The sequence below is a fragment of the Musca vetustissima genome, unplaced genomic scaffold (assembly GCF_032173495.1).
Source record: "Musca vetustissima isolate MV318-11 ecotype Yass unplaced genomic scaffold, APGP_CSIRO_Mvet_v1 utg1463, whole genome shotgun sequence".
Taxonomy (NCBI): Eukaryota; Metazoa; Arthropoda; class Insecta; order Diptera; family Muscidae; genus Musca; species Musca vetustissima.
In genome coordinates, this window is record NW_026886420.1 from 127181 (window position 1) to 148682 (window position 21502).

A 21502-nucleotide genomic window follows, 5' to 3' on the forward strand; every position below is an offset into this window, starting at 1 on the left:
ATACATACATTTTGTTTGGTGTATTCGCTAGCTGTGGTTGCTTCAAATTTTTGTCTACTCACATAATGTTTGTTGGTTGAGATATTTCTAACATTTACGTTGCAATGTTGTGATTGGTATTACAAACACCGAAAAAATGCGTCCTAAACCGACAATTTTAAGTTTATTTATTTAGAGTTTGGCCATTGACTTAAACAACAATAAAACAATTTTTTACAATTAGCAAATAAAGGATTTGTATATGTTAATTTTTTTCGGAATGAAATCACTTTTGTATTGGAATTGTATTTTTTCAGAATATTTTACTTAAAAACACTATGAAATTTTTGACACCAAGAATGGGGGGGGGGGGGGTCCCCTTAAACTCAAATAATGTTTATTCATAAGGTTAACAGGGAGGCGAATGCATAGCTTAGTCTTCTCTTGCTGTCAACATTTTAATCGTTAAATACAAACAAGAACAGGATAAAAACTCAAAATATCTTTCAAAAAACGTAATGATAGTAATGTGCACGTATCTGTGCAAAATATCTTTCAAAAAACGTAATGATAGTAATGTGCACGTATATTTTGGTTCGAATAAAAATATGTTTTGTTTATATAAATTTGACAGTCAATGAAGACTTTGAATTCGCCTCCCTGTTAACCTTGTGAATAAACCTTGAACTCAAACTTGTTTAAAAATCGATTTCAAAATACCAGGAACATGTTTTAGAACCCTTTCTTTAATTTTGTTTTAAATTTTCATAACGCAGTTACGTTTTTATTTTGAAAACATTTTTAAAATATAGTATATTTATTTACTTATTATTATTTAAAATATTTATTTATTAATTAATACTTTTAAAATAATTTGATTGGCAGTCATTGGTATGATGGAAATTTTCAACACTATGCAAAGAAGTGTTAACGGGCCGCCAAATGAATTAATTTTAGTTTCATCCGAAATTTTGTTTAGCCTTCGATTAAATTATTTTATAGTAAAATGCTGCTGACTTGAGGAAACTGTAATCCAATATAGCATTGAATGTAAATTAATAGTTCCCAATTCTAGAATCCATATTTTGGGTGTTTATCCAGATGTTATTAATATATTTTTATATCCTTTAAAATGTTAATCCAACCCTAATTCAGATATGTCTGTTGAGTTGTGTCATTTTTTTTTGTAACGCATATACGAAGAAATAATCAGTAGATATATTACAAAGTAGGCTATAGCAAACAATTGATTACAAATTGTCTGGCCATTTAAACCAATACACTGGTTTTATACTTGTTGTAAAGTCAACTTCTTGTAAAGACGTGCAACAGGTTGTTCGGTTTTCAAATATTATTCAAATACTGAACTTTTCTAAAATTCAGAATTTTTTCTCTCCACGAATTTTGAAATGTTAAATTTAATTACAATTGATTTATAAAATATTGCTGTATTTATGAAAATTATTATATATCTAAATTAAGTAAATTGTCTTAAAAGAGAAACTTGCGTCAAACGGCATTTACACTAGAACTTTTTACCGGTTTAACCTATTATATGAAGATTTATTTGGCATATAAAACTGGTAAAACGATTCAAGTTTATAAAAAAATTTTTAAGTGAATAATAAATTGCAGATGGATGATTTGGGTGCGGATCATTCAATATAAGGGAGACAGAGCAGCTTCGGCATTCGAGTACATTTGCTAGCTTTGATTAGCTTGCTAGCTTTGATAGAGCTCTAAACCAAAATTGCAGAAGCTGCCCCAGTCTCCCCTACTATTATTTTGATTAAATTCAATTTCTTAATTGCAAACAAATCGTTAACGGCTTTGCGGTTTTAGACATTTATTCGAGATTAGGTATTTGGCAATTTTTGAGTACCATTTTCCAAATTTTGAGGGTATTATGCCATATTTAACTTCTAGTGCAAATGCATTTGAAATAAAATCATTCTAATTTGATCAAAAAACTAATTTTGTACATTCCTTTGTAATAATCACCTTATCTACTGATTATAATTATTTCAAAGCGCAAAAAATGTTTTTAGTTACTTTGTATATTTTTTCTACCATGAAATTGTTTATTCAAAGAAAACAATTGAAAATTATTAGTTAACAAATGGGAAGAAAAAATAAAATGCTTTCACGTAACAGATTGCCTGCCTGTGCATGCAATAATACAATCGCTTCCCTTCATTTCGATCCACAAATTGACTGCACTTGAAATATTTTTACGGTTGTATTTTGTTAGTTTTCATTTTGTTTCAGCTACAAAATATTTAATTGTAGCTAAATATAGCCATGGCGTGAAATTCAGTTCTAATCAAAATGTTTTACATGTTTTCCTGAATTCTGTTTCCAAAAGTAGATTTCCGTTGAGCAAGCAAATACTTGTGGTATGGTTTGTATGCGAGCTAGTAATCGTGTAATCATTTGTAATCATTAAAAGTAAAAAATTATTTGTAATCAAACAATTCTACATCTACGTTTAAAATTCTTATATTTACCATTTGGGGTATCAAAGTAATAATCAGAAGATAAAAATTAATATAATTTGTCTTAAAGTAATTTATTTATTCGGCTTGAAATGAATGATGACAAACAAAAATACTCAAACTAACTGAAAAATGATAAGGTGTATGTCGATCGCATTTGTGAAGTGGTGAATATTAGCAATAACTAATTTAAGAGTGTAAAACCCAACAACATCTGGTCACTTTATCAAAAAAAAACAACAATATACGACTTGCTATGTAATGGGACCGAGTAGCAACACGTTTTACTCACATGCTATGTATAATCAGATGATGACTTTGCAAAAATCAAAATATCTCTATATGAACACAAACAAACAAAAATCGCCAAATACCGCTATAAAGCAATTTTTAAATCATTTCAGTTTAATGCACTGCCACTAATCGATCAGACACCATAGACCATACCAGATGGCTGCCGTTGCTCTAATATGGATTGCAGCTCTACTCGCTGTAGCTGGTCCACTACCAATGCCGGTAGATGGAAGACGTCATAATTTGAAAATTTTGGGTTTATTTCCACATCCCGGCGTGAGTCACTTTCACTTCTTTCATCCGATATTAAGAGGTCTAGCGGAAAGGGGGCATGATGTCACAGTTGTAAGTCACTTTCCTGACAAAAGTCCACCAGTGGGTTATACCGACATACCGTTGACGGGAAAGGAAACATTATCGAATAGTGTGGATTTGAAGGTAAGTTTGTTGCATTTCTATTGTTGTTATTTGTGTCAATCCATAAGACAAAGCAATCAAAATCAATTACAATAATGTGTGTACTTTATTCGCGATAAAATATAGAAAATAATATAAATATTAAATTTCCATAGAAAAGTGAAAGCCTATATTGAAATAGTTGTGTTGATTGCTAAACGTATGTTATGGGAATTTATGTTATGTGATATTATGAAACCCAATTTATTCTATTACAAAGTAACATTCGTGTCAATTTATTGTTTAGTTTCAGTACTTTGACATCATATGTTACAGATGTAGATATATGTACATTATTCTAAATACTGTCAACATTAATTTTATTCTTCAATGCATTTTGAAATTATTATTGCTTTCATTCCTATACTACATAATTAGCATTCAGCGATAGTCATTGAATCGGTTCAGACATCTGTTTAGAATTTCAAATCATTCTATAAACCCTTTGATGTCAACAAATTGTTCTCGTGTATTAAAATATGGTTTTTAGTTTTGAAAGTTATAAATTATAATATGTATATTAAACACATACATGTAAACCTCCACTTTATACATAAATATGTCTTGGTTCAGTTTAAGCAGCCAAATAACCCCATGTCCGACCCAGCCAATTCAACATTTTAACATAGATTAATATATTTTTTTACTAACTTTTTTAATATTATTGACTTTTATAAAGTAATCTCAATGATTGTGAACTCAAATCAGTGGGGGGTGATAAGAAAACTCAGTTGATTTAAGAATGTTTTTAAATTAATTTACTTAAATGTAGCTCACCACATATTTCTCAATGGTAATTAATAAGTACAACATTGAAATCATGGGACAACCATGACATGGTTTTGATTGCTCCTCTTATCTCATTTTTTTTCATACAGCTAACTAACTTATCAACATAATCAATGACTTACAACTTCCTGTTTTTCTTTCTTCACCCAGGTATTTGAAAATAGACGCTTCTATAATCATTTCTTGGAATTCTTTATGCTCTACGAATGGGGAAAGGATGCATGCAATCATACTCTTCGATCGGAAGCCCTCTACAAAGTAATGCGTCAAAAGGTACGCTACGATGTTATATTGCTGGAACAGTTCAACTCGGACTGTATGATGGGTGTGGCACACATGTTACAAGCCCCCGTAATTGGTCTCAGCAGTTGTGCTATGATGCCATGGCATTATGAACGCATGGGTATGCCAATCATACCATCATATATACCGGCACTGTTCTTGGGACAATCCGAAGATATGACTTTGGGTGGGCGTCTAGCAAACTGGATTACCTTCCATGCGATGAATGCTATGTACAAGTTGTTTACCATACCGGCAACTGATTCATTGGTACAATATAAATTCGGTCATGATATGCCTTCGGTCGGTGAATTGGTGAAAGAAACATCTTTAATGTTTGTCAATCAGCACTTTTCGCTAAGTGGTGCTAAACCATTGCCACCCTCGGTAATAGAGTTGGGAGGAGTGCACATTCAAAAGGCTAAACCGCTCGATGTTGACCTACAAAAGTTTTTGGATAATGCCGATAATGGGGTGGTATTCATAAGCTGGGGTTCAATGATCAAAGCAGAAACGTTACCCGTAGCCAAACGTGACGCCATCGTTAGGGCAGCTAAACGCCTAAAGCAGCGTGTCATTTGGAAATGGGAAAACGAAACATTAGCCAATAAGCCAGATAATATGTATATTAGCAAATGGCTTCCGCAGAGAGATATTCTTTGTCATCCAAATGTGAAAGTATTCATGACACATGCAGGTCTCATGGGTAGCTCGGAGGCAGCATATTGTGGTGTTCCAGTTGTAGCAACACCAATGTACGGTGATCAGTTCCTCAATGCAGCCGCAATGAAACAACGTGGCATGGGTGTAGTTCTGAACTATGAAGATATCGATGAAAATACCGTCCTCAAATCTATTAAAAAGGTTCTTGAAAAACAGTAAGTCTTCAAAACGTATATTTAATCAAATTGCATATTAACTTATGTATGTATTTGTGTGTTTAGATACTTCGACAATGCCAAAATGATCTCATATGCTTACAAGCATCGACCAAACACAGCCTTGGATACAGCCATTTGGTGGGTGGAATATGTGGCCAATACAGAAGGAGCTCCCTTATTGAAGTCTAGCTCAACCTATATGTCTCGGTTTGTCTACTACTCCCTGGATATTTATACCGTCTTGGGTTTGGTTGGTTTTACTTCGGCGGTAACATGGGGACTATTGATGCGCAAAATTAAAAATGCCAAACGTAATAAGGCCACGACAAAAGTTAAATCTAATTAAATTTTGAACTAGACTTCTTCGTATATACAAAATTATGTATATGTGGAATTGTTGTGATAACTCCCACTCACATTTAATGGAAGGTGAAATGTTTTCGTGCCAAATTGGAGAATTTGAAAATTAAATCAGAACGACCCACACATTGTTGGAAGTTTTTACTAAAATTTAATCCAGTACAAAGAAAAATTGTTTTTGAGAAACCACTATTTTTAATTCAGTATACGAATTTTGTTAATATAGTTTGTAGAACATTTTTTTAGTTTATATATATTTTTTATAATAATTAGTTAATAAAATAAATAAACAATTTTATTTTTGTTTTAGTTTGCTAAATTAATTGTATTTATCATTTGTTTTGTTCCCGTACTGCAAGAATCTACTCGATTTACTATTTTCTTCTATAACATAAAGGAAAATTCGTTATATTAGTAAAAAGTAGTAGATTCTTGCATTACGGGAACATACTAATAATCACTTATTTCATTTATAGAAGTCACGGAAGAAAATGATAAATAAAATAGCAAACTACTATGGTGGTCTTAAACTAATAAATGGATATTTATTAGTTTATGAGAAGAAGTGATATGGATATTTCAGAAATAGTTTTTACATACCTCTGTCGAAAACTTCCATATCGATCCAATTCCCGTTGCAATGTTCAAGTCGATTTGTAAATTTTCTTTGGATATCAATTTAGATATTCGATACTGTAACACTCAAGGGCTAAGCAGAATGCTCGCGTTGAGCCATCCGTTGCGTTATGTGTTAGCGAAAATACAACAACCACAAGGAAACGATAACAAAAACAACCGAAGTTGATGTGCGCTGCGCTTCGGAGTTAAATATATTTTAACTTTTTGCGTGCGTTAACGCGATAACAAAAAACGCCCTTCACAAAATTAATGCCAGAACTCACAATTTTCATTTATTTATCGCTAGCGTCATTTAAATGAAACATGTCGGTAGTACTGTAGAAAACACCCGTTATGTCAGTGATTTACTTTATATGTTTTTTTACTGACTACTTTTCTTTTGTGTGCCCGTAGCATCATAGTAAAGCAAAAATGTTATTTGTTATCGAAAATCGCTTGAAGTTGATGTGCATAGCACTTCGGAGTTAAGGGCTAAGCAGAATGCTCGCGTTGAGCCATCCGTCGCGTTATATGTTATCGAAAATACAACAACCACAAGGAAACGATAACACAATCGCATATCGTTTCCTTGTGGTTGTTGTATTTTCGATAACATATAACGCGACGGACGGCTCAACGCGAGCATTCTGCATAAGCATAGGAATTGGGACTATTGTTCTGTTCCAGAAAAATGGAAAAATGTCAAAATCGCTATCAGAGTTTAAAATCATACGAAATGTTCTGGAACGGAAAACTAATAAAAATGTCAAAATTAAATGGAAATACTTCAAAATCAGCGCAACAGCCAATCAGAAGTAGGCATTCCTGTTTACCATTTTTACTCGGCCAAATTTAACAACTTTCGATTAGGAATAGTTAGTGAAAAAAATAATTCTCAATATTGCGTAGGCAAATCTGTGTTCATGTGTCATTTAAATTAACATGTACCTCAATCGTTAATTTTATTTCAAACCTTCATTTCGAACTAATCATTCTAATAGAACGGAATGATATAACTCTATACATCTTATCGGCTTATCTATCCCTAGTACAAAATATAAATTGTGGACCTTTGTCTCGTTTGCGCAGAGAGTTCCACATTCAACAAGGCACCGCTGGACAAGTGACATTCCTCAATACATTCGACAATTAGAAAAAGTTTATTACCAAAATTAAAAGCAATATGGCCAAAACCCGTGTTTATGTTGTTGGTGTTGGTATGACCAAGGTAAGGCGCTAGAAACCATTTTCATCGTACTAAGTTACCAGAATCCAAGATTTGAAAGTACAACAACTCTGTTGAACTTTGATCTGTGCTTGATATTTACAAAAATTGTTCGTATGGAGTTGTTGTTTTGATTTTGATGTTTGTAAAGAGGTTCCCCAATGCCCAGGGGTCACACCCATTAGCAATAGCTGGGATCAGCTCCTTTGTATTTGACTCCTCACTGTGTATACAGTATGAATTGAGATATTAAAAAATATTACTGCATTGCATATACTATGTACAAGCATTTAATCTACAACTACCGATTAACTTTATCTGAACATGATTGTGATTTCAGTAGTGCCATGGGTCAATGTTCAATATCGCTTTTGAATATTGAAATATTAAAAATACACCTGTACAAAGAGTAACAAAACATTTTTAATTTTTTTTAGTTTGAAAAACCTGGTCGCCGTGCTGATGTCGATTATCCCGATTTTGCCAAGGAAGCCATTACCAAGGCTTTAGCTGATGCCAAAATCTCATACAATGAAGTGCAACAAGCTACCGTTGGTTATGTCTATGGTGACTCCACCTCTGGTCAACGTGCCTTGTATGAAGTTGGTATGACCGGCATTCCTGTGTTCAATGTTAACAACAATTGTTCCACTGGTTCCAGTGCCTTGTACTTGGCCAAACAAATTATTGAATCAGGAAATGCTGATTGCGTTTTGGCTTTTGGTTTCGAGAAAATGGAACGTGGCTCCTTGTCCGCTAAGGTATGAACACAAATTATCTCGAATATATATAATAAACAACGTTGATATGTAAAAAAATATATAATTAAAACATTACATAGCTACATATAATTATATATATATATATATATATATATAAAGCAAGTGTGATCGTCCAAAGGTCGAAAAATGATAAGGACTTGTACCCGTTATGAACCAGGACCATAATTAATTATTATGAATTGTCATTGACTATAACATAAAACGTTAACAAAAATATATTTGTATATGTTTTCAGTACTTCGATCGTGCTAATCCTATGGAACGTCACATTAGTGAAATGTCTGAATTGGCTGAAATTGGACCTGGACCAATGGCAGCTCAAATCTTCGGTAATGCTGGCAAGGAACATATGAAGAAATATGGAACCAAGCCCGAACATTTCGGCAAAATTGCCTGGAAAAACCACAAGCACTCTGTCAACAATCCGTGAGTATCTTTGCCCTTTTTATATATAGCAATACAAATTCCACATGAAGTGGTAACAAAGATCAATCTGTATTCATATCATTTTTGACTTATCTTATCAAAAAACACAAAGACTAATCCATTAGTGCAATAATACATATTTTATAGATTAGCCGTTAATCGAATACAATTTATATTTATTTATGTTTTATCCTTTCCAGTTACTCTCAATTCCGCGATGAATACTCCTTGGAACAAATTATGCAATCACCTGTTGTGGTCGAGGGTATTCTCACCAAATTGCAATGCTGCCCCACCTCAGATGGTGCTGGTGCTGCAATTTTGGTTTCTGAAGCCTACGTTCATCGTTTCGGTTTGGAAAACCAAGCTGTTGAAATTGTTGGCATGGAAATGGCCTCGGATCCTGAATCCACATTCAAGGACAAGTCGCTCATGAAAATTGCCGGTTATGACATGACCAAAATGGCTGCTCAACGTTTGTTCGCCAAGTCTGGCTACAAGCCCACCGATGTTCAGGTTGTTGAATTGCACGATTGCTTCTCCGCCAACGAATTGATTACCTACGAAGCCTTGGGTCTTTGCCCCGAAGGTGGAGCTGGTGAACTCATTGACCGCGGTGACAATACCTATGGTGGTAAATACGTTATCAATCCCAGTGGTGGTCTAATTTCTAAGGGTCATCCTTTGGGTGCTACTGGTTTGGCTCAATGTGCCGAATTGTGCTGGCAATTGCGTGGTTTGGCTGAAAAACGTCAAGTTAAGGATGTCAAATTGGCTTTGCAACACAATTTGGGTTTGGGCGGAGCTGTAGTTGTCACCCTCTACCGCTTGGGTTTCCCAAAAGCTGCTGGTGTCGTTAATAACTTGACTTCTGCTGCTACACACCCCACTGGTGAGGGCTTCAAGGTTACACCACTCTTGAAATTGTTGGAAGAGGAGATGCAAAAAGACACAGAAAACTTAATTGAAAAGGCCCGTGCTATTTATGGCTTCAAGGTAACCAATGGTCCCGATGGCAAAACTGGCTTCTGGGTTATCAATGCCAAGGAAGGCAAAGGTAAAATCACCTACAATGGCAAGGACAAATGTGACGTTACATTCATTATTTCCGATGAGGATGTTACCGAATTGATGACTGGCAATTTGCCACCTCAAAAGGCTTTCTTCCAGGGCAAAATTAAAATCCAAGGTAACATGGGTGTAGCCATGAAACTGATGAACATTCAAACTGCTGCCCAAAACCGTTTCGAAACTTTGCGCGCAAAATTGTAAATATTTTGTTATTGTTTTTTATTTGTATTTTGTAAATGTTATTTAATATTCGTATATAGCCCATATATGAATATTAAGATAAATGAGTACGAGGTGATTGTATGTATTTTATAATTGTAAGAGATTTTTATATTCCATTTTAATTTTATTAAATAAACTTTGTGTATATTGTAGAACATATTTGCGACTGTTTTCTATTTTATTTTTAACTGTTACATCAAATCGAAAAACTATAAATTTATTCTGATTGTTGTTCGGGTTACCGCAATTGAACTGCTGTCCTACTCTAATATTCTTATCAGTAAAGGTTTATTTGTAATGCCTGCCTGTAAATCGACGTATAGATGTATGAGTGTGGGCAAAAGAAATTAAACTCGATAATTATTATGCATTTTTATAGGCGATTAAAAAGATACATACTAAAGTAGTCATCAGGCTCGTCTTTAATAAAATTTACTGAAGCTTTACGTTTTTATACTTCCCTGTTCAACATTAATGTGGCTCCACATAATTTGGAACTGTTGTGTTTAATGTGTATAAATATAATTTATGCATCTCATTTGGCCTAATAAAAAATTCTTGAATTAAACATTTTTATAAATGACGTTGTTGATGTAGCAGCCCTATTTTTTACACAATGTAAACAACGAATATAATTTTTTGAAACCACTATCTTTTTCAGTTTTCAATAGCGGTCTCAATCCCCTTAATTCGCAAATTTACAAACACCACTCATCCCCCATTTGTCAAATAAAAGATGCAAATTTACAACTACATTATGATTATTTTATTTATGGTCTTAGACTACATCTTAAATATGTTTTTTTATGTATTTATACGCTATGCCGTTCAATTCTCACTTCTGTTTCTTCTTGTCCCAATAGGTGAGATATAATATATATATTTATATATGTGTTGTGTGTTTCATATATTCTTTACTTGCTTTTGTTTGTAATATGCATTCTCTTACATATTTACTCATTCTGCTATTCATTTTTTTAATCTTGGTAAATGGTAAAAATTTAATTTGAGTTTGTTTTGTTGGCTGATTTTTTTTTCCGTCTGTTTCTGTATAGTGCATGGTATGCCTAAATGTGTTTAAAATAATAAAAAAATAGTCCAACACAATAAGCAGTGGATGGCTGCACCCACACATAGACAACAAGCGGTTGGCTAACTGATTTCTGAACCATATAAATATATAACGTATGTATACTGTGTTTATAACTTTATGGACCTAATATACTATAATTATATAAGTGTACATTGTTATACAAAATTGTAACAAATATTAAAAAGAGATGTGCCATGATAATATATGTAAGCTAGCTTGGCTTATGTGTGTATAGGTGAGTCGTTTGAAAACAAATCACGTTGGAGCAGATGATATCAAAGGAAAGGATTGTTAGATTACAATTAGGGAAGCCTTATTTGTGTAAAAGATCTAATGTTATATTAAATATATATTTCAAAAAGGAAATGTGTTATCAATAAATAAAAAGAGTTTAGTTAATATATGCGTGGTTTATCCTCCAACGTAAATACCATAAAATAAATATCAACAATTTTTGATAGTTGGAGAAGACACTGATTAGGATGATGTTAATGCAGCATTAGCTGGAGATAAAATACAACATGTCTAAAATATATATTTATGTACATACACAATTCTATAAACAGTAAAACTACAAAAAAATATTTACGGTTTGAGGAAAACACAGGAATACGGGAACTGTTCTAGTTTAGCTAATTTGAGAAGGTAACCTTTATATCATTCTTAGGTTAAATTTCCCAGTGAAAGTGAAAAAAACGAATAGGTCACAGCTAAACTAGTGATTCATCTGTAACGAGTAACAACTAATCCCAATCTTATTTAAATATATAAATTTCCTTTTCATTGGGATGCTTTATGTCCACAAAAGTTCAAACCATTGTCCTCCCAATATATACAATTCTAAACGCGTCCTTCATTCTTTGGGGCTGAGTAATGATGGCAACTCAATGCATGGAAGATGTATAAGGTATGGACGACGACGACGATGAAGAAGTACTGCCGCTACTTGATGAACTGTTAGTGTTTGTTGAACTGCTAGTAGTTCGATTATCCATGCAGGCCAATATGGAGCTTATGAGATCCGCCGAAGATTTATTGTGCTTGCTCGAGGATACCTTTGAACAACTTTTATGAGATTTCGAAGGAGTGCCTGATGAAGAACTACTTGATGTTGAAACTTTGGTTGTCTTAATGGCTTTTGAATCGTTATTGTTTACTGGGGGAGGAGGTGGTGGTGGCTGTGGGGTTTGTATGGGAGGCGGTGGTGGAAGTGGCGGCAAGGGAGGTAAGGGCGGTAATGGCGGATAGGTTTGATTGGGACACGCCACTACCGTTGTCATTGGCGCTGTGGTGGTTTCAATTTCCTCTGATATGATCACTTCTTCCTCGTGGTCAACTACCAATTGCGGTTGTGATAAAATTATATCGTCAGCTATGTTTCCAGTTGCGTGAGGGGGTATAAGGGCTTCTTCGACGCGTATTATATTATTTGGAGGAGCAGGTGTGGGCGATGGAGGGGATGTTATAGTAGTGACTTGAATCGTGGTGGAGGTAGTAGTAGATACAACATTCGGTAATTGGGGAGATGATGATACGCTAGTGGCGGGTGGAGGAGGTTGAAAGCTGCTTAAATGAGTTGATGGTGTTGATGTGGGAACTGATGATGATGATGATGATGGAGGAGGTTCATCGGATACTATTTGTACTTGTATTTTTATTTCTGGTTCTTTTTGATTTAGGCTATTCACATAAGCTTCTCGGTGTGTAAACGGCGTGGGAGGTACTAGAGGCATAGGTAATGCAGGCACTATTGGTTCTGGAAGTTTAACCTTATTACTGGGTAAGTTACTGGAATTTGTCAGCGGCACCGTGTTAGTGGTGGATAGTGTTTTTGTTGAGATTGTTTCACTGCTTACTACTATATCGGCGGACGAAGCTTTGGGCTTCTTGGGAGTCAGCGAAGATGATTTATTCGATTTTGATGCACTACTGTCATCCTTATGTTTACGTTTTTCCTTTTTCTCTTTCGGGTATTCACCATCACTTGACTTAGCTTTCTTCGGCTTTTCTGCCTTATTGGGTGATGAAGCCACTGTTGCAACAACTTTATTTATCATATTGTGTTCAATTACCATTTTGCGCATATCGATTTTGGGTTCATCTTTTGCTGATTGTTTCTTTTTTGTGGGAGTTTCCGGATCATCTTTCACAGCTGCTGTAGAATCGTCGGTACCACTCTCACTGGACAAACGACTACGACTTTCCATGTCAATAAGCTTCTTTGTTTCAGATTTTTTAGCTTTCCCCTCATGGTTACGTTTGCATGGTGTCTTCTTAGTGTGGACATCATCGTGAGAAATGGGATTCGGTAGAATTGTCTGTTTTTCTTTGTATTGTGGTGGCTCTGCCAATACTGGATTATTCTTTTCGTTAATTACCTCCTGGCCAGGATAATACTGACGTAATCTCAAGTGCCAAGCTGCAAATAAAAAGGAAGGAGAGTATGTTTCAGGTTACAAAATCTAACAAGCAACTTAATATTTATTTACCAACACTGGTCACAGCCGTCACCGTGCGAAACTGGTGTATAATATTTCGCGGTAAAAAATATATATCGTTATCACATAATTTGATGCGAGCATAACGTATACCATCGCGTCGTAGCTGATTTAATTTGGCATCCTCAATCCACTGGACACATTGCGAAATTGGTGGTTCGTGTAAATCCAACTGGAGTGTTCCCACCAGTTGATTGAAATCTTGAGCTGCAAATGCTACCACATCTTTGGTAATGCGATTTTGTGTATACGATTCACCTCCATGGACTGCTTTAAGAATGCCTAAAAATGTGTTAAATGTTGAAGAGAGTATTAACAAATAATACAATGATGAATTAGGCGGATTCTAACTTACCAACAGCTGCTGTTGTTATACGTTCATGGCCGTGGCCTACATGATCCGCGTGTGCCTTAGTACGATCTTCTATCATTGTTTCACGAGCCTCTGATAGACGTGGTAAATATTGTAAGTTTCGTAATTCATTGATCCGTGTCCTGTAAAAAGTGTACATACAAAATTCATGATTTCATCTCATATAAACGCGCTATCGTTTACCTCTGACGTTTCAAAGGGGTTTTGCTATTCAGCTCAGCTGTAGGCACCAATTGTTCACCAGATCGTATCCATAAAATTGGACCATCGTTAGATAATCGAGGGTCGGTTTGCAATATTGAATAGGGTCCCCAAGGCATAGTCTGAAATCATGGATTTTATTTAATTTGCACTTTTTTCATAAGTTTTGTAAATAAAAGTTTTACCTTCTTTAAGAAAGGATTTTGTTCTATTCTCCCCAATAAATCGGGAAAATAACCACCGACTTCTTCATGTACTTTGCCCACCAAACTAATTTGATGTAGAGGTCCATAACGAAATGTTCCTTGGGAATAATTTCGAACAACCTGAAAAATTATGTTGATTACAATCCGTTCACAAAAATCTCTTCAATTGAAACAATTTATGTTATAATTCTCACAAGATTGAACTTACCTGTTCATAGTACTGTGCCATTGTACATGTTTCAATGTCTGAATTCCTTCCTAGGACACCAGCCTTTACTGTAAGAGTTGAATAATTTTCTGCCATATGTTGTAATAAATCCGGCAAGTATCTCGCCGCATCGTGCACAATTCCCATGACATGATGGGCATAACCTTCTTCATCTTCTGCGAAGCAAACTTCGAAGAACTCATCCACTAGTTCGTCCATTTCGTGGGGAGGAAGATCTTTAATTTCATCCTGGTATAGATGCACAACGGAGGCACCACCATTCGGATAAACTTCTACCTCGAAGTACTGGCCATATTTTAAGTGCTCAAGACCCGGTGGTACACGATTATTGTTGCGACTGGTACGTGAAACATTAGGCTGGGGTGGTGCCGGTACATATTGCGTTCCAACACTGGTACGTCTAATTTTTGAGCGTTTGTAACACCTGGAGCATTCACGACTACTACGCGACGATGAATTATTAGTCGAAGATGATGACGAAGAGCTGTGTTTATTAGACGACGAAGACGATGAGGATTTGTGGTTGTGATGGTGATGTGTGTGAGAACTGCTACCAGATGAAGATCTTCTCGAAGATGTAGCCGATTTTGATGACGACGAAGTGGACGACCCCAGTACTGTGCTACAACTGCCTGAAGGAGTGGAGGAATGAGTTTGATGTTGCACACTTTGGTTATGAATAACAGATGATGATGCTGTGTTTTGATGACTTGAGCTTGCATTTGAATGCGGCACAGTTGATGTTACCGCCGAAGAAGTTTTGTCAGCTGGAGAGGGCATCATAAGACATTCCATTTTTATTTGATTTTCTGTAAGTTTTGGCAATGGTTCAGCTTTGACAGGTGTTTTTTGACTTATATCTTGTTTTGGTATAAGCGATTCTCCTGTCGACTGGGGCTCTTCAATTGATTCAGAATTTTCCACTGCACTTGCAACTGTTGCCGATTTTTCTTTTTTAATCTGTATATCGACATTTGTTATCTCGCTTTTTACATCCATCGCTAAACAATTTTCATCCGTCTTTGTTACCTCGACATTATTGAAATTTAATTGTCTGGAGACTTCATTTGGTGTTTTACTGGTTCTCGTTTTGTCTTCGATATATTGTTTGATTTCCTCCTTAATTGCAATTGAAGAGGCATTCTTGTCGACGGTTGCAGAAGGTGCTTCAGAATTTTGTTGTTCATATTCGATTTTAACTGCAACAATGTTCTCGTTCACTTTTTTGGGAACTTCACTCTCCTTTACATTGCTTGATTCCTTTTCTGTTTTCTTTATTTCCTCTTCACTGCTCCTTAAGGAGTTATCGGATACAATGGCCATATCTTCTTTTATGATATTTGAAGATTTCTTGGAATCAAGTGTTTCAATGTGATTCGTTAACGGTGTACCTTGTTCTATGGGTTTTGCTTTTTCCTGTTCACCTTCATTCATGATATTTAAGCAATTTAATTTAATTCCACTGCTTTGGCTACATCTACTGCTTTCGGAACTTCTTCTACGGCTACTGGCCTCAGACGTCGAGGTTGATGACAATGGAGCAACCTAGAAATTAAAAAAAGGCTGTAGTTAATTGTTATTTTTAAATTAGGAAAATGTTTGTACTTTATCCTTATCCAAAGGTGATTCCTTAGTAGAAGATGGTGCACTACTGCTGCCACTTGTTTTGGTTTTTGATTTGCCACTACTAGAATGTGTGTCCCTGTGATGATCACTTGAGGAATGAGATTTCGACTTTGAAGAATTACTTCGATCAGAAGAGCTTTTCGAAGATTTTCCCCTCCCATGGGTGCTATGTGATTTGTCGCGATCGCTTTTATCCTTCGACTTTTTGTGGCCATCTTTATCACGCTCTCGATCTCGTTCCCGTTCTCGATCCCTGTCTCTATCGCGATCACGATCCCGGTCCTTTTCTTTTTTCTTCTTCTTGTGCGATTTATCTGGAATGATTCGAAAGTATTGAATCAGTGAATCTGATGGTTCGTATTCTAAATTGTTCCTACCTTTATCACCACTGCTGCGTTCCTTTGACGAGGTATTGTGATCGATAGATGCTGCCGTTGACGATTTATTCGCTTTTAAATCTGTTAGCTGTTCTTTGGATATATGTGTCACTTGATCTCCTATACCTCCTTCGCTGGGTATTTTTTGTGAATTTATATCACAGCTACCATCTCCTCCTCGATGAACTCCAGCATCAGCTGGTTTTAAATCTTTACCACCGGCAAATTGTTCAATATTTGTTTTGATAGTCGTCGTCGTTGACTCCGATGCTTTTGTTGTTTGTTTAAATGTTGGCTGCTGTTGTTGCTGCTTCTCCCCTTTTCCATCGCTCATGGACTGTGGCTGTTGTTGCTTTTGCTGCTGCGACGTTGACGACGTCACCTGAGTTTCCACAATATTCGACATTGCGCGCCACTTCTTCCCTACGACGTTTTCGGCACGTAGTAAAAGAGTCAACACACACAACACAACCTCTTTGGCTGGCTGGCTGACAGGCAGGCTTGTTGGTAAGTTAGTTGGTTATAAGTTATACCAAATGTAAGCTAGCAGCGACCGACAAAGAATAAAAAATCGATTTTATTTTGACCGCCTCTGTCTCGGGTCGGCGTATTTTAGCTATAGCGCGCAATTTATGACCGATATATTTTCTCTTTTGCCTTTCACTGGAAATTGCTTCAGCCGATTCTGTTCCTTACATTTGTTTTTTGGCTAATTTAAAAATATTTCCACTTTTTTCTTTGTATTACATTCTTTTCTTCTGCGTCACAATTCTTTGTTTTTCCTCGACTTTACAATTGCTCTACACTTCGTTCTACATATTGAAAAACGGTGGTGCACATTTTAGTCTTACTTTGTATCATTTCTTTATTCGCTATTTGCAATTAATTAGTTAATTATATTATTTTTTATTTTTGCAATTCTATTTCAACGCGTCACAAACATGGCGATTTTTCTCTGACAGCAACGACTCAGCGACTGAAGAAAAATTAAAAAACGTTCCAGCTGCTAACGAATGGGAGGAGAAGACAAAACGGCCGATAAAGATGAATCCAAAATGGTATAAACGAAAGTTACGAATGAGGTGGGATGGAGACTACATGGAAACCGTGTTGTTTTTAAGCGTGGTTTTACATTTATCGGGATCGGTGTTGAGAGTTTCTCTCTCTTGAGAGAGTAATTAGAGTTGCGCTATTTTTAATTTTGTAACAAGCGTACTTTTTGTTCACAAAAGGTACGAATTGACATAAACGTACCAAAACAAAAATTAGAATTTTTTATTACTCGTGAATACATTTACAAATAACTGGTGTAAATATTGGCCAATATTTCTCGATTATTATGATTTATTATCATTTGAAGTAGAATTTTAGGTACCTTTTCGTACGTTTTTGTTCCTACCTGTGGTAATGTTGTCCAACACAATTCACAATTTACCACTGAGAGAGAGAGAAACTCTCAACACCGATCCCGATAAATGTAAAACCACGCCAAGGGATACGTGAGTCGACGACTACGGACTAATCGATTGTGGTGTTTGCGAGAAAATCGCGTAATCGGCTTGGTGTCGATATGATATCGATTGGTTGTGTCATGCATGTTTACAACGTAATAACATAACTTGGGGTAAGAAATGGTAGTGTGTACAATATTTAAACAAAGTTTGGCAAACAACACGAGTCATAGTTCGATGTTCGATAATGTTAATTAGCTTTTCCATTTGTCACTCACTTATCAAAACAAAAATATTCTAAATAGCGTAGATTTTTGGAGCCCTATATAATCGAAAAATTGTTATGCTAAAGTAACTGATAACACAACACAAATTGAATTGTATTGTTAATTTGATACTTTTTAAATTGGCTTTACCTTCAATAAACACAAAGCACAGTAAAAATTGAAAACAATTATTGTGTTATGAAATAATTCTGAAAATAAATTTATATATTTAAAAACAACGCCATCTACTGGTACAAAGCACGGAAATTGTACGCCCGATATGTTATGCTAATGGATGTGATTCCACGTATATTAGAAACACGCCAATTGGACGGCGATAAGATACAGCGGATAGGTGGCTCCACAGTCTCAGTCGACTGATTAATTAACATTTGTTATTATTGACTTCTAGCCGCGAAATGTGAGTAGTTGTGGTCGTAGGTTAAGATAGTTCGTTCGACAGAATGTGTTACGCCATTAAGTTCATATACCTGTTTTGTTTCCTATTAGTTGTACCCAATGAGAGTAGAGAAATTTTGGGAATATTTCCACACTTTGGTTATAGCCATTTCAAAGTGTTCTATCCGTTACTACGCAACTTAGCCGAAAGAGGTCACAATGTAACGGTCATTACATACATCAAAAGTCCTGATCCGCCTTTGACAACATACCAGGAACTCCTGTTGGAACAAGTGGAGGTGATTAATGTTGTACCCTTGACTGAGTGGATGCCACGGACGTGGAAAGGTCTCATCGATGAATATGTGGGTCTTCATGTAGAGGGCCAGGAATCTTGTGAGCGTCTGTATGACAGTGGTTATATTCAGGAAGTGCTGCAACGCCATGAAAAGAAACCATACGACATTGTTATCACCGAATACTTCAACTCAGATTGTCAGTTGGTTGTTCCCTATCTCATGAAAACGCCAATTGTTGGCTTGAGTAGTTGTCTCTTGATGCCCTGGTATTATGAACGTATACTGCTGCCAGACACCCCATCATTTGTACAATCAGAATTTATTGGATTCGCTACACCTCTCAATTGGCACGAAAGACTAACAAACTTTTTACAAGCTAAAGTCTTATCGCTACTTTATCGGTAAGTGATTACATGTGATTGTTGAGCGGCAGGCCTTGGGGGGTAGGGAAACAAACAAATACTAATAATCAATATATTTCATTTGTATGTATATTCTAGTTTCCATACTAATCATCTTGATAATGAATTAATACGCCATCATCTGAATGTGACCGTTGATGTCAACGACATAGCAAAGCAACAGACCGCAATTATATTTGGAAATCAACACTATTCATTGACTGGCATACGTCCGCATTCGGAACAGTTTCTTGAAATTGGAGGCATTCATATTCAGGAGAATAAAGTCAATGAGAAGCTACCGGCGCCAATTGAAAAATTCTTGGAAAAGTCCACTGGCGAAAATGTTATTTTCATTAGTTGGGGTTCTATGATTCGTGCATCTACTATGGATTCGACTAAGCTAAATGCGATATTGACTGTTTTGCAGAAAAATAATTTAAAGGTCATTTGGAAATGGGAAACCGATGATGTTCCAATAAAAAGTAATAATTTTCTTTTTGTTAAATGGGCGCCACAATTAGCACTACTGTGTAAGTATTACAAAACAAATACAACATATTTATTCAGATTTCAATTTAAATATATTTAGCTTAACATTAAAGTCACTGATATTGTGATAACACGGTAGCATTTTTTATTTATGTATATATTTCCTAAAGAACTAAAATTTCAAGATATTCCTATCTTTTTATTGTATTTGTAAAAAAAAACCATGCTATTATATTATCCGATTTTATTTCAAATTTTCATCATCGTATTTAATTTATAAGACTTCATGTAACTTAAGTAGCATTCGACAAACAGTCTCCAACAGTTTTTCAAAATAACTCATATATTTCCGAAAAGTGGTATATTCTTTCAAATTGGGTTAAACTGATATTATGTTTATGTTCCAGGTCATCCGAAAGTAAAACTATTTTGGGGTCATGGCGGACTATTAGGAACAACAGAGGCCGTTTATTGTGGCAAACCGATGATAATAACTCCAATATATGGCGATCAATTTGTAAATGGTTTTGCTGTACAAAATCGAAAAGCTGGACGTATTTTGAATTTCGAAAATATAAATGAAAATAATTTAGATAAAATTCTAAAAGAAATGCTGCAAAACTCAAGGTAAAATTGAATTTATTCTATGATTTTAACATAACTAATACATATGTACTTCTGCAGATACGAAGAAAATGCCAAAGGACTATCGAAAATATTTCGCAATCGTCCCAACACGGCTTTAGAAATATCAACCTGGTGGGTTGAACATATAATGGAATATGAAAATGCGCGTGAAATGTTACATACACATGCTGTTGATTTGAATTGGTTTATATATTATTCATTAGATTCTATTTGTATTATATTGGCGACCCTCATTGGACTAATAATGATTTCATGGTATATAATGAAATTGCTGATGTCCTGTACCACAAAGAAGAAAAGCAAGTTAAAACAGCAATAGGTGATTTGAAATGAGTTGCCATCAACATGTAGAAAAGAGCTAATCCCAAATAACATGACAATATAAGAATTTTATGTATGAGCAACGTACTTACAGGTGATTTTACGTGCCTTCTATATGTAGTAGATATTTGGAAGTAGTGAATTAACAGTTATAAAAATAAATAATAAAATTATACAAAATACTTTGTAGTTAATTAATAGTTATAAAAGTAAATAAAATTGACATATACAAAATACATAGTATATAAATGCGTCTTCAATATAGTTAACAACACGGTATTGTTAATAATTTTCATATTTGCAGAGAATCCGATCTAACAGTAAACATAAATATTTACAGCCAAATGAAATGCATGCAGAACATTTTTGCACTTATTTGCTTCTAAATTCCTGATTTTTTCGTGACAGAGCTCATCACTATGTAAAATCAGTGTATGCCATAAAAAAAATCCAAGCTTCAACATTCATTAAAAAATGTTACCCAAAGATAGCGCTGATCTTTTTACAAAAAAAATTAAAAAAAGTCTTTAGGTTTATTTGGAAATTTTTAAATGAACAATTCACTGAACCGAAAGAAAACAATCGAAATCGGCATATCTTGTTTTTTTCGATCGAAAGAAGCCGAATGTAAAAGTAATTACAAAGTATACGAATGTAATACTCTCACAGTGAAGTTCATCATTTCAAACTGATCGAGGCTTTTTATATGAGTTATGTTGATGCTGTGAAAAGAATATTTAGG

The 21502-nt window shown here is 35.1% G+C and overlaps 4 protein-coding genes across 4 annotated transcripts; 3 read left to right on the forward strand and 1 right to left on the reverse strand.

The window, feature by feature from the left end:
- The first annotated feature begins 2977 nt into the window (after positions 1-2977).
- On the forward strand, positions 2978-5522 carry LOC133333905 (UDP-glycosyltransferase UGT5-like). Its single transcript, XM_061542219.1, has 3 exons — positions 2978-3206; positions 4164-5173; positions 5240-5522. Exons 1-3 carry the CDS (start codon positions 2985-2987, stop codon positions 5520-5522), a joined length of 1515 nt encoding a protein of 504 aa, XP_061398203.1. The 5' UTR covers positions 2978-2984.
- Positions 5523-7268: 1746 nt separating this feature from the next.
- Positions 7269-9883, forward strand: LOC133333893 (sterol carrier protein 2). Its single transcript, XM_061542202.1, has 4 exons — positions 7269-7382; positions 7817-8140; positions 8397-8587; positions 8788-9883. Exons 1-4 carry the CDS (start codon positions 7338-7340, stop codon positions 9857-9859), a joined length of 1632 nt encoding a protein of 543 aa, XP_061398186.1. The 5' UTR covers positions 7269-7337; the 3' UTR covers positions 9860-9883.
- A 1974-nt stretch (positions 9884-11857) lies between these two features.
- On the reverse strand, positions 11858-16889 carry LOC133333906 (lysine-specific demethylase 9). Its single transcript, XM_061542220.1, has 8 exons — positions 16484-16889; positions 16086-16420; positions 14460-16025; positions 14231-14371; positions 14028-14167; positions 13827-13966; positions 13463-13753; positions 11858-13392 (listed from the first exon to the last, which is right to left on the reverse strand). Exons 1-8 carry the CDS (start codon positions 16887-16889, stop codon positions 11858-11860), a joined length of 4554 nt encoding a protein of 1517 aa, XP_061398204.1.
- Positions 16890-18292: 1403 nt separating this feature from the next.
- Positions 18293-20758, forward strand: LOC133333907 (UDP-glycosyltransferase UGT5; the record flags this gene model as incomplete). The annotated part of the gene is made up of 5 exons (XM_061542221.1): positions 18293-18371; positions 18648-19299; positions 19399-19832; positions 20199-20418; positions 20476-20758. Coding segments are annotated over 5 exons (1668 nt in total), but the record flags the coding sequence as incomplete, so codon positions are not given.
- Positions 20759-21502: the final 744 nt, after the last annotated feature.

Excerpts from the sequence above, each read along its gene's own strand:
- LOC133333905 (XM_061542219.1), top strand. The coding sequence starts at position 2,985 with ATGCCGGTAGATGGAAGACGTCATAATTTGAAAATTTTGGGTTTATTT. Across the intron at positions 3,207-4,163 it reads CGAATAGTGTGGATTTGAAG|GTATTTGAAAATAGACGCTT; the intron begins GTAAGTTTGTTG and ends TTCTTCACCCAG. Across the intron at positions 5,174-5,239 it reads AAAAAGGTTCTTGAAAAACA|ATACTTCGACAATGCCAAAA; the intron begins GTAAGTCTTCAA and ends TTGTGTGTTTAG.
- LOC133333893 (XM_061542202.1), top strand. The coding sequence starts at position 7,338 with ATGGCCAAAACCCGTGTTTATGTTGTTGGTGTTGGTATGACCAAG. Across the intron at positions 7,383-7,816 it reads TTGGTGTTGGTATGACCAAG|TTTGAAAAACCTGGTCGCCG; the intron begins GTAAGGCGCTAG and ends AATTTTTTTTAG. Across the intron at positions 8,141-8,396 it reads GTGGCTCCTTGTCCGCTAAG|TACTTCGATCGTGCTAATCC; the intron begins GTATGAACACAA and ends ATATGTTTTCAG.
- LOC133333906 (XM_061542220.1), bottom strand. The coding sequence starts at position 16,889 with ATGTCGAATATTGTGGAAACTCAGGTGACGTCGTCAACGTCGCAGCAG. Across the intron at positions 14,372-14,459 it reads TGGCACAGTACTATGAACAG|GTTGTTCGAAATTATTCCCA; the intron begins GTAAGTTCAATC and ends ATAATTTTTCAG. Across the intron at positions 13,967-14,027 it reads ACCCCTTTGAAACGTCAGAG|GACACGGATCAATGAATTAC; the intron begins GTAAACGATAGC and ends CACTTTTTACAG.